The following is a 12,177-nucleotide window of genomic DNA, read 5'->3' on the forward strand; positions in this document are numbered from 1 at the left end:
TTCATACCAGGAATTTTGTTTTTATTGTGAGCAATTGATGATTTGCTTATAAGTTATAAAAACAAATGACTTGGAAAAAACACCCTTTTGCTTGCTTTATATGCTAATATACAATCCATTAACACAATGGATTGTAAAGTTTTCCAGCCACGGAACACTGGAGATCTTATGCAATAGATTAAGCAGCTGCACTGCTCTGTGGAAGAGGGTGTTTGGGGATGGCAGTTCTCTTAGCTCTTCATTCCCTCTCCCTCACAGCTCCTGTTTACATTGGCTTCTTAAAGAGGGGTTCCAGGTAATACCATTTTAAAACCACCTGTTTCAGGCCCTGGCCAGGTAGCTCAGTTGGTTAGAATGGCGTACCGATATACCAACGTTTCGGTTTGAGCCTGGATCAGGGCACATAGAAGAATCAACTACTGAATGCATAAATAAGTGAAACAGCAAATGGATGTTTCCATCTCCCTCTCTCAAATAAATAAATAACAGTTGCTTCATATAAATAAAGATTTAAAGCCTACATAATATAATAATGCATTATGTAAAACTTTTCTGGATACTTTTTTTGCTAGCTGAATAAAATATTCAAATACTTGAATTTATCTTCAGAATCTTTGTCAACTTTAGGTCTTTGGCATCTAAAGCAAGTCTTAAATTATTGTTTTTAAATCTTTCAAAAAGTATGAAATATGTAAAAGTGAAACGTTCAAATCTTTTTTTTGAACAATAATAATGTTAGAACACTATTTCTCTGATATAAAATAACTAAATTATTTTCATGAGGACTTTACAAATTCATGGTCCTTTTTACACCTGCCAAAGTGAAAAGCAAGTTCATTTAGGATACCGTATTTGTGACAGTGTTCTATTTCTGACGCGTTCCAGAAACAAAGTATATTGTGGCCTATCGGAGAGCAGAATTGAAGACTATGAGACCCTGCCTTGTAAAAGGAAATTTAAGCATTTAGAAAGGTTAAAGCAAGAGTCAGTTTTATTTGTATTTGTTTTAACATTTATTTTGCATAGGTAGTTGCAGAGGTACACAGAAACCAAACCATAGGTTATGGTTTCTTTGGCAAAATTATTTAATAAAAAAGTATAAGTACTTGACAAATAAGTATTGAGTCTATAAATAGCACCACCAGGCATTCCCTAGCTGATTTATGTGAGAAATCGTGAATTCATGGGGAGGGCAATAGTAATATTGCTGATATTCTGTGTTTTAGTCACTCATTTGAAGAACTAAGGGAGCAATTGTATAATATGATGTTGATTGCTTATTTAAGGCAGTAGTAGCAAGAAATTTTGTTTGCTTTTCTTGGGTTTATGTTTCAAAGGATATAGCTGTAACATTTAGGACAGAAAATGGACCTCATTGTTGATTCACTTAATCTATGTTTTTTATATTTTTCCCCACAATAGACTTGTGAAATCTGAAAGTTCAGATTCTCTTCTTTCTCAGATGAGTGGCAATACAAATCATCACCACCATGCAGTGACATCCAAAAAGCCACAGCCTGAGAGAGCATTATCTATGACTTGTCCATCTGTTCCTGTTCATAGCTATAAAACTCCAAGAGTCACTACAAAGGCCAGTTCAGGTCAAAAAAGTGTGCATGAATCAAAAGCACTGAGGCAAACTAAGGAGTCAAGGTCACAGAAACATACACGGGTAATGGTTTATTTCCTCTCTCTCTTAATTCTATATGGTAAGAAATTCCTTTGATTCATTTCAAATGTATGTCTAAAATTTTTATGAATGAAATGAAATGCTATCTATCATTTACTTTAAAATAATCCAGTCCAAGAAGGGTAATGGGAAAGTGGGTGGCTGGAAAATGAAACAAAATTAGCCACAGATTGATCCTCCTTGATAGTGGTTGATAGATGTATTGCGATAGAGATTTGTTATAAAATCTTCTATCTACTTTTCAGTGTTTAAAATTTTCCAATAAAAATATAAATACACTGCTGTGTATAGCTCCTACACTCAGATTTCAATTCAGAAGCCACGATTTTAATTCCTCTCAAGATATTCCAGTCACTTCTTGCTAACAGATAGTATCCTGTGACATGTGTGGCTTTGTAGACATTTCAGATCTCTTTTCTCAGTTTTGCCTTTAGCATGGCTACATGATTGTGTAATGTATAGAATTTAGCTTCAAAGCTGAAGTAACGTTTGTACCTTTTCCACAAGATATTAGTCGTGTCTTATGTTCTATTGAAGATGTTGAAAGAAGTGGTTACTGAAACCCTGAAGAAGCACAGTATCACCGAGGCGCACGAGTGCTTCACGGCCTGCAGTCAGCGTCTCTTTGAGATCTCGAAGTTCTACCTTAAGGTACGGTCTCTCCTCTACTAATGGCAAAATGGAGGTCATGTTCTCATGTTCCTATTTGAAATAATGGTTAGTGAGTATTTTTCATACCGATTGCTTATAACTTGTTGCCAGATTCTTTTTAAAATGCAGATAGAAAAATTGGAGCTAAAATATTTCAATTTATTTGATTTTAGTCCTCATATATACAAAACCACATTTTAATTGGTATCCTCAGTATTTCTCACATAAGCCTTTGATTAAGTTGATAATAAGCTTCAAGAAATATTTAATTAGTCATTTTAATATGTAATAAAAAGGCTACTAGACCCCATTTCTAATTGTGGATCCATTATCAACTAGTTGTAAGATATTGGGCAGATCAGGCATTCAGATGACAGTTTTCTGAAATTTACATGGTGCTAGATTATCTCCAGGGTTGAGTTTCAGACTTGAATCACAGTTTCATGTGGGTTCCTGGTTAAAACTGCATATTGACCACATGTATTAAATTCACCTTCTTTCTAAAATCTCTCAAGATAGATAGTATTCAAGTACAAAAACCCAAGAAAAGAGGAAGGAAAAAATGTAGACATGTTTTTCAGTAGATTGTTGAACAAAGCAAATGGAAGTGTGGTGTAGATGAGCAAATGAATTTATGACCTAAATGCCCGCCTAGTAGAATACCAGTTGAGACACAAACCAATTCAGCTGCCACCATCTCTGACCTGCTCAGACTCGAAGAAACCAGCTCTCATGGAAAGCAGGGGAATTCAGTCAAGTTCTACAAAGGGAGCTGGGGAACCTTCAACTTGCTCAATGTCCCTCTGTCACAGTGCTAACTACAAGGTCTATTCCTTTAGTTTTCTTCCCCACCCCTGACAGGGCAGGAAATAGTCTCTGGAGAAAAAAGAGTCAGAGGCTACATTTTTAAAAAAGCCAACTGGCCCCCGATCACCCTACTGTGTAAAGCCACCAGTGAATAAACTACACACAAGACAGAGCTTCCAGTAAGATTTTCAGTATCTCTTTTCAAAGATGACTGGGTAGCCAAGGATTAGCAGATTTTAAAGGAATGCTTCTCACACAAGAAATGTCAAAACAGAAAGGATAATCTCAAGGTCATTTACTAATGACTGTCCTCTGTAAGTTAATGTGCAAGTTGTAAAATGCTGTATGTATTTTGTTATGTTTAGGATCTTAAAACTTCAAGGGGTCTATTTGAAGAAATGAAGAAAACCGCAAACAACAATGCTGTACAGGTAAATCAGTTATTCCCACAAAACTACATTCAGTCAAATTTCTGCTGTATTTGAGAGTAGCTTTGATGCTGTTGTCTATACAGTAAGGATACTCTTTGAGATACTTAGTAATAGATGTTGGCCAGCAGGTTGCTCTGTGAACAAGAGTTTCTAGAATGATGCTAAGAAAGGAAAATTTTAAAAACAATCATCCGAAGAGCTAGAAAAATTAATCTATTTTGGTTTGTTGATTGAAAAGTTTGGTTTGATTTCTTCCTAGTGACCCTTTGAAAACATTTGAAACTTTTTTTTTAAGTCTCTCATGGCAGAAGGAACTTTTTCCTCTTTATACTCTTTTTTTTAAAAAAAAATATATTTTTATTTGAGAGAGTGAGGGAGAGGGATAGAGAGATAGAAACATCAATGATGAGAGAGAATCATTGATTTGCTGCCTCCTGCTCACCCCCCATTGGGGATCAAGCCCGCAACCCAGGCATGTGCCCTTGACTGGAATCAAACCCGGGACCCTTCAGTTGCAGACCTATGCCCTGTCCATTGAGCCACACCAGCTAGGGCTGAAACATTTTAAAATAAAGGTGAGAATATAGAGCAGAATCTGCATTTGGTTCAGTGGGAAGTTATACTCTGCAGTGGAAGTCAAGCTAAACGTGCTCTCCAGTTAGAAAATAAAACGTGTTTTTAAGATAAAACAGGTTTTAAGACTGTGACATGTTATTTTTTCTTTTAAAATTTCTACTATAGTCTTTTGAAGTTTTAGCAGTATCTTTTTCTATCACTTATATTTTTAATAGAAATGAACCATAACCATATTTTTTTCTCCCCCTAGGTGATTGAATGGGTATTAGAAAAGACAAGCAAAAAATAACAGAATCATTCTCTTTGGACAATTGTTAATTGGGCAAGCTATTACTCACTTCTTTCTCTCTTATTTTGAACATTATAAACAAATTTCAGACTTTATTCAAAGAATAGATGTTACATTTGTAAAGAATTTCATAGTAATCCCATATTTATATAGTTTTGAGGATGCTCAGTTAATCTATTTTTAATTATATATATATTTTATAGTTGCATTATATTTTAAAATTTTAAAGTTAATATTTGTATATATGTTTTGAAATTTTTACTCTTGGTTATTTAATAAATAGAAAAAGATGTTTCTTTACTTCTTAGTAAATGTGTTTTTTCTTAGGCCTATTTAAATTATTGAACCCCAAGTAAGAGAGTGCAAATGACTTTTCTCATATGTTTCAAAGCATAATTTATTGGACAGCCTCTGATTTAGAAAGTATTGCCAAAAAAATTCGAACAGTTAGCCATCTTCCCTTACCCTGCTCCAGCGCCACCACTGGGGCTAGTACTAATGTTTATTTGGGATCAAAAAAGAATGGGCAAAAATGGTGAAAATAAGATATAGCAAAGGTGACTCAATACAGATTCCCAGAAAAAATATCTTTTCCTCATTGTAGAAGATCTGGAAAAATGCAGAAAATACGAAGAGTGAAACAAATTCCAACATTGCCCCCATTTATCTTTGGGTAACCTCTGTTAATATTTAATATATGCAATTATTTTAAAAATATTTTTAAAATTGGGGTCATATATGTGTGTGTATGTGTGTTTACATGTGTTTATGTTAATTTATAGTCTGCTTTTCACTTAATAAAGTGTCATGAATTTTATATCATGTTATTTTAAAAATTGCATAATACAAATGAACCAAAATTTGTTTAATTAGTCCCTTGTTGTTGAAAATATAGACTCATTTTTTTCTATTATAAATAAAACTTTAATGAATCTTTCTACTACATCATTGATATTTCCTTATAACTTTTTTAGAAGTGGGTTTTGTGGGTCGTAAGATTTTAGGTAAATATTTCCAAATTGCCTTTCTAAGAGATCACTTTGCGTACCCACCAGCAGAGCCCCTGTTTCCTTTTCTGGTGGGGAGGCACATTAAAATGTATATATATTGGCCACTCTTTAATTGCTCTTTTTTATTTTTCTCACTGGTTTGTAAGGGTTCTTTCTTATCTGTTAAGGGTATTAGCTGGTTGTCATTTTGTTGATGATGTTATTTTGACCCTGAGAGGGCATTAAGCAAGAAATCTGGCAAACACCACTTGGTGAAAGCTAAAACTGGAAGAAGTACAACTGTACATGCTTTGGGGCTATGCTTCAGGGGCGGAACCCAACTGACCTTTATATAAGGTAAGCATGAGAGGGCCCTTGAAAGGTACATGGGGGAGAAAGTATAGGCTGGGCTTAGACATCAGCTTCTCTAGGGAGTTATTTACCGGGGCTGGAAATAATGCTGAAAGCTCACACTCTTTAAAATGAGAAGTTTGGAATGAGACCTCTTTCTTGGAAAAGAGCACCACGGGGCACAGCTAGCTCAGCCATGTTATGTAGTGGTGATACATTTGGCAAAACTGTGGCTTGTATAACCTAGGAAAGAGAACTTGTATCTAATGGACTTAGGGATCAGTTAAGGTTATCTCAGGTGGAATGTTACAAGTGTCAGAGGGCCATTTTTTGTTTATTTAGGTGAATATAATAGGGTATAGAAAAGATAGATGAGCTAAAGAAGGAACTGTTCTGTCTTTTAGCAGATTTTTTTTTAAATCCTCACCCAAGGATATTTTTTCATTGATTTTTAGAGAGAGTGGAAGAGAGGGAAAGACAGAGAGAAATATCAATGTGAGAGAAGCACATGGATTGGTTGCCTCCTGCAGGCGTCCCCAACCAAGGTCTGGGCTGGGGAGGAGCCTGCAACTGAGGTGCATGCCCTTGACTAGAATCAAACCCGGGAGCCTTCAGTCCGCAGGCTGATGCTCTATCCACTGAGCAAAACCGGCTAGGGCTTTTTATTTATTTTTATTTTTTAATTTTTATTGATTTCAGAGAGGGAGAGAGAGATAGAAACATCAGTGATTAGAGAATCATTGATTGGCTGCTTCCTATAGGCCCCCTACTGGGGACCGAGCCCACAACACAGGCATGTGCCCTTGACCGGAATCGAACCCGGGACCCTTCAGTCCGCAGACTGGCGCTCTATCCACTGAGCCAAACCAGCTAGGGCCCGGCTAGGGCTTTTAGCAGATTTTTAAAAAGACACTAAGGGCTTAGGAAATTCTGGATTGGGAAGTAAAATGGTTTCCCATTTCCAGTATCTCCAATGGCAAAAGATTCTAAGTAAGAAATAGCCTCAGAAAGATCACACCCAAGGTGTGGTTACTTAACCCTTTATTAAGACTTATTTAATGATTTAAACAATATGATAACTGATATGAAGTGTGAAGTTGTATCTCATGGTTTTGATTTGCATTTCCATGATAACTAATGATGTTGAGCATATTGTATTGACCATTTATATATCTTCTTGGGAGAAATGTCTACTCAAATTCTTTGACTATTTTTTAATTGGATTATTTATATTTTTGTTGAATTGTAAGAGTTCTTTATATATTCTAGATTCTAGTCCCTTATCAGATATATGATTTATAGATATTTCCTCCAGTTCTGTGAGTTGTCTTCTCACTTTAGTTTTCTTATATTTAGGTTTATGATGCATTTTCAGTTAATTTTTGTTTATGGTATGAGGAAAGGATCCACCTTTATTCTTTTGCATATAGATATCCAGTTGTCAGTAGTATTTATTGAAAAAACTATACTTTCTTCATTGAATTTTCATTACAACAGAAAGTCCATAAAGTTTTAAGGAATTTGTATTACAATGAAAAGAGGTCCCCTGACCACCAAATTTCAATAGGAAGGAAGCAGGATGAGAAAAATGTTTAGTTGTAAACAGTGACTATTTCTTATGGAAAGGAGACTTTTTAGAAAGCCATAGCCAAGAACCCACAAGTCAGAGCCAAAAATAATGGACTAGGATACTACTCCCAGGTAGCAGAAATAAATCCTGATTCATGTTCCCTGCCTTTGACTGTGTGAACTGATGACATGCCTAGTTGGATTTCAGAATTACTATGGACTAGTGACAAGTCCTTAAAGAAAGGAAGTATCTGCTGCAGTTATCCTGTCCCTCCCTCAGCATCGTATGTTTGATATATAAATACCAGTTAACTAGTTTAATTAGTTAATTCGGTCACGATGTTCTGTATTTTAAAAAGCTGCACCCTAGGAAGTCTCATCCCTATCTGGACCAGATGAAAGTCACGAAATGCTGGACTTTGGACCGTATTGGGAGGAAATGAGCATATTTGCATGTAAGAGAATGAAAATAATTGTGGCCAAGAGTGGAATGTGGTAGGTTAAATGTGACCTCAAAGCTTTGGGCTTCTCCAATGAGGCGATGGAGTCTTTTCCCCTAGTCTTGCATCTGGGCTGGCAACGTGACTTGCTTTGACTATACATGGTAGCATAAGTGACATGGTGTGAACTGGAACCTTGCAGCTCAAGGACCTTGCAGCTTCTGGTTTGCTCTTCTAGAATCTGGTCCTGACTGTAAGGGATTCTCCTAAGGGACTGGTTTAGCCTACCTGACGACGGGGGGCCAGAAGAGAACTGAGGTGCCCATCTCACAGTCACCACCAGCTGTAGGACAGTGGGTGAGGCATTTGGGACCTTTCAGTCCAACAGAGTGCACCAGCTAAATACAGCCACGTGAGTGAGCCTGGCAAAACCAGCAAGGACCTGCCCAACCAACCCACAGAATAGTGAGACATAATACGTTGCTGTGTTGTAAGCCACCAGGTTGTGCAGTCATTTGTTTTGTATAAACATGAAGTTCCATTCACATTGAAGAATTCACTGAGAGGCCACGTGCAAGAAGGAAAGTTGCAAAAACGTCATTTTTGAAGGCTTTAGTTTGAAGGCCCTACGTGCAGAAAAAAAGAAAGCTGCTTTTTGGACTGGATTTGCCTTTCTCGTGAGACCCAGAAAACTTGCAGAGGAAGCAGTTCCTTCGCCCATTGTGCAGGTGAGAATTACAAAGCAGAGAAGCAGCAATTAATGAGGCATGAAATGAGGGTCTTTCTTGGACGTTGCCTTTGAGTTCTTGGGAGGAAACGGCTTTATTCATCCAAAGAATTATAGTTGAAAGTTGCTGAAAATATAATTGGCTTTGTTTCTTGAAGAGAACAAAGGGCTGTGTTTTTTTCCAACATTCCCAGGCCCTGGTCCAAGCCAAGGCAGAACTGCAGCCATCAGGCCAATGGGCTCCGCCTCTGCGATTGGAGTCAGGGTTAGAGGCCTCATCCAGGGATGCCTTCTCCTCAGTGGATTGGCTGGTTGTGCGTCAGTTCCCACTCTTGTCCCCTTTGGGAGTCATTTTTCACCATCCTCCACCTCTGTTCTACTCTTGCTTTGACACTGAGCAATGTTTTCTGTATCGAGTCTAACACTCTTCCAAAAAAATATTTATGTCCAAGAAAAAGATGACTAGAGGATAAAAGGCAAAAATAGAGGTCCCTGCCCTGACTGGTTTGGCTCAGTGGATAGGGCGTCAGCCTGCGAACTGAAGGGTCCCGGGTTCAATTCTGGTCAAGGGCATGTACCTTGGTTGCGGGCACATCCCCAGTGGGAGGTGTGCAGGAGGCGGCTGAACGATGTTTCTCTCTCATCAATGTTTCTAACTCTCTATCCCTTTCCCTTCCTCTCTGTAAAGAATCATAAAATATATTTTTTTTAAAAAAATAGAGGTTCCTACTGCTTGTCTGTTATCATACAAGTGGGATTCCATACCCTACATGGATATGGTTCAGTCAGTTAATGAGGTATTAGACTTGCTTTCCCTTGTGAAATCAAAGCACGATTTAGAAGGCAACAGGTGACATGGTCATTAATTTCGGGCCATATTTACAAATAGTACTATTACTCAGGATTTTATAAACAACTTAAAAACATTATTCACCGCCCTAACTGGTTTGGCTCAGTGGATAGAGCGTCGGCCTGCGGACTGAGGGGTCCCAGGTTCGATTCTAGTCAAGGGCATGTACCTTGGTTGCAGGCACATCCCCAGTAGGGGGTGTGCAGGAGGCAGCTGATCGATGTTTCTCTCTCATTGATGTTTCTAACTCTCCCTCTCCCTTCCTCTCTGTAAAAAATCAATAAAATATATTTTTAAAAAACATTATTCACCATTATCAGAATATTTACCCCTAAAAAAACCTTCAAAAGAGAATTTTAAAATGCACATTTAAGAAGTTTATGTAATATGAGGGGGGTATTAAGGTCATACTCATGGTCCCATTTTATAGCAATAACTGATAATAAGAGGGCTTTTTAATGTATCTTTCCAGGCATTTTATACAAGTACAAGCATATTATTATGTGTCCATTTTTTTTCTCCACTGAGCAAGCCCACGATGCCCTTTATAAGAAATATTTTTTTTAAATAATTCTTTATTGTTGGAAGTATTACATATGTCCCCCTTCCCCCCCATTCATCCCCTCCAAACCTCCCCACTCCCGCCCCAGGCCTTCACCACCCATTGTCTGTGTCCATGGTTTTGCATATATGCATACAAGATCTTTGGTTGACTACCTTCCACCCACCCACCCTCCCCTGCCTTCTCTCCAAGGTTCCACACTGTTCCATGCTTCCGTATCTCTGGATCCACTCCATTCATCTGTTTATTTTGTTACTTAGATTCCACATATGAGTGAGATCATGTGATACTTGTCTTTCTCAGACTGTCTTATCTCACTTAGCATGATATTCTCCAGATCCCTCCATGCTGTCTCAAAAGGTAAGAGACTCTTCTTTTTTATTGCTGCATAGTATTCCATGGTATAAATGTACCACAGCTCTTTTATCCACTCATCTACTGGTGGGCACTTGGGTTGTTTCCAGATCTTAGCTATTGTAAATTGTGCTGTTATGAACACAGGGGTGCATACATTCTTTCTGATTGGTGTTTCGGGTTTCTTAGGATATATTCCTAGCAGTGGATCACTGGGTCAAATGGCAGTTCCCTATTTAATTTTTTGAGGAAACGCCATATTGTTTTCCATAACGGCTGCACCAGTCTGCATTCCCACCAGCATTGTATTAGGATTCCCTTTTTTCCACATCCTTGCCAGCACTTGTCATTTGTTGATGGTAGCCATTCTGATAGGTGTGAGGTGATACCTCATTGTTATTTTAATTTGCATCTCTCTGATGATCAGTGACTTTGAGCATATTTTCGTATGTCTCTTGGCCATCTGTATGTCCTTTTTGGAGAAGTGTCTTAGGTCCTTTGCCCATTTTTTTATTGGATTGTTTATCTTTCTTTTGTTAAGTTGTATGAGTTCCTTATATATTTTGGATATAAACCCTTTATCAGATGTATCATTGCCAAATTTGTTCTCCCATACAGTGGGCTCCCTTTTATAAGAAGTATTTTTAATGTCCCCTTTGGTGCCAAGGTAAAATTAATAAAAGTCTCTGGCCAAGCTCCCTAGAAAACCAAAGCTGAAGCAGGGATGAAGTGCTGATGCTTTAAGAGGCCCAATTCCAGGGCACTGAGAGTGAAGAATAGGGCATCAAAGGAGGTGATCCATTCCTGCTCTGGCCACTGCTTCATGAGGCCCAAAGAGACAGCCAGTCACCCATCAGGGGTCTTCTCAGTCACAAGGGATGTCTCTCAGGATATAGAGTCTATGGAGAAACCATGTCTCAGAAGTACACAGGAGGGAGCAGGAAGAGGATTATTTTATATGCTCAGCTCCTGCCTACTATTAACTCCTGTTTGGCCCACAAACATTTCAATCCCCTACAGTCCTGTGTGGTTCAGGTCATTACCTTAACACAGCGGTTCTCAACCTGTGGGTCGAGACCCCTTTGGCGGTCGAACAACCCTTTCACGGGTCACCTAAGACCATATATACATAATGATGTTTACATTACGATTCATAACAGTAGCAACATTACAGTTATGAAATAGCAACGAAAATAATTTTATGGTTGGGGTCACAACATGAGGAACTGTATTTAAAGGGCCAGAAGGTTGAGAACCACTGCCTTAGCAGATATTCAGGGTACTTTTCTTATGCCCTACAGTGTGCCCTACCATCCAAGTCTGGAATTGATGACAGAAACCAGAAATTCAAGTATGCATCTCCTTAGCCTGGCAACCTGGCAGCAGCCAAGGGAAGAGTTAGGGGAGGCTGCGTTTCCAGGCAAACAGTTAGTTGGCTCTGAGTGGCAGAAACACTTAGTTCAAGCAGAGCTGGTAGGGCCTAACCTTGAGTAAGCAGCTTAGCGTCGACTAGATGATGAGTGTGTCTGAGGAGATACACAGTGTTTGCATAGTACAGGTACATAACCGACATGCAGTCAGGATTCTTTGATTGATATCCCCTGACTGTAAAGACATTTTAGAAAAGGAAAACATGATAATAAAGTATATGCATTTCAACATGGAGGTGCTGGAGTGCAGCTATACTGAGACAAAATGAAGTCACCGAATAGTTGACTTTCACCTGGGTTCAGCATGAATGAGGCACAGATAAAAAAGTAGTCAGGGGTCTTATTTTGGTAACTCAAGTACCATGTTCACACTTGCTGCCTGTGACTTGTTTTTATAAAATGATTTATAAAATGCCCTGAACAAAACAAAAATACAACCTTCCATATACGTGGAAATTGCA

The 12,177-nt window shown here is 38.2% G+C and overlaps 1 protein-coding gene across 1 annotated transcript in view; it reads left to right on the top strand.

Moving 5' to 3' along the window:
• MTBP (MDM2 binding protein) overlaps positions 1-5,323 on the top strand; it is a 51,171-nt gene extending 45,848 nt beyond the window's left edge. The window contains exons 19-22 of the mRNA XM_023750957.1: positions 1,423-1,672; positions 2,228-2,341; positions 3,514-3,579; positions 4,406-5,323. Of these exons, the coding sequence (XP_023606725.1) occupies positions 1,423-1,672; positions 2,228-2,341; positions 3,514-3,579; positions 4,406-4,444 (469 nt within the window). The 3' untranslated portion in view covers positions 4,445-5,323. The remainder of the gene's footprint in view (positions 1-1,422; positions 1,673-2,227; positions 2,342-3,513; positions 3,580-4,405) is intronic.
• The last annotated feature ends 6,854 nt before the right edge of the window (positions 5,324-12,177 follow it).

This window comes from Myotis lucifugus, unplaced genomic scaffold, assembly GCF_000147115.1.
Source record: "Myotis lucifugus unplaced genomic scaffold, Myoluc2.0 scaffold_17, whole genome shotgun sequence".
NCBI lineage: Eukaryota > Metazoa > Chordata > Mammalia > Chiroptera > Vespertilionidae > Myotis > Myotis lucifugus.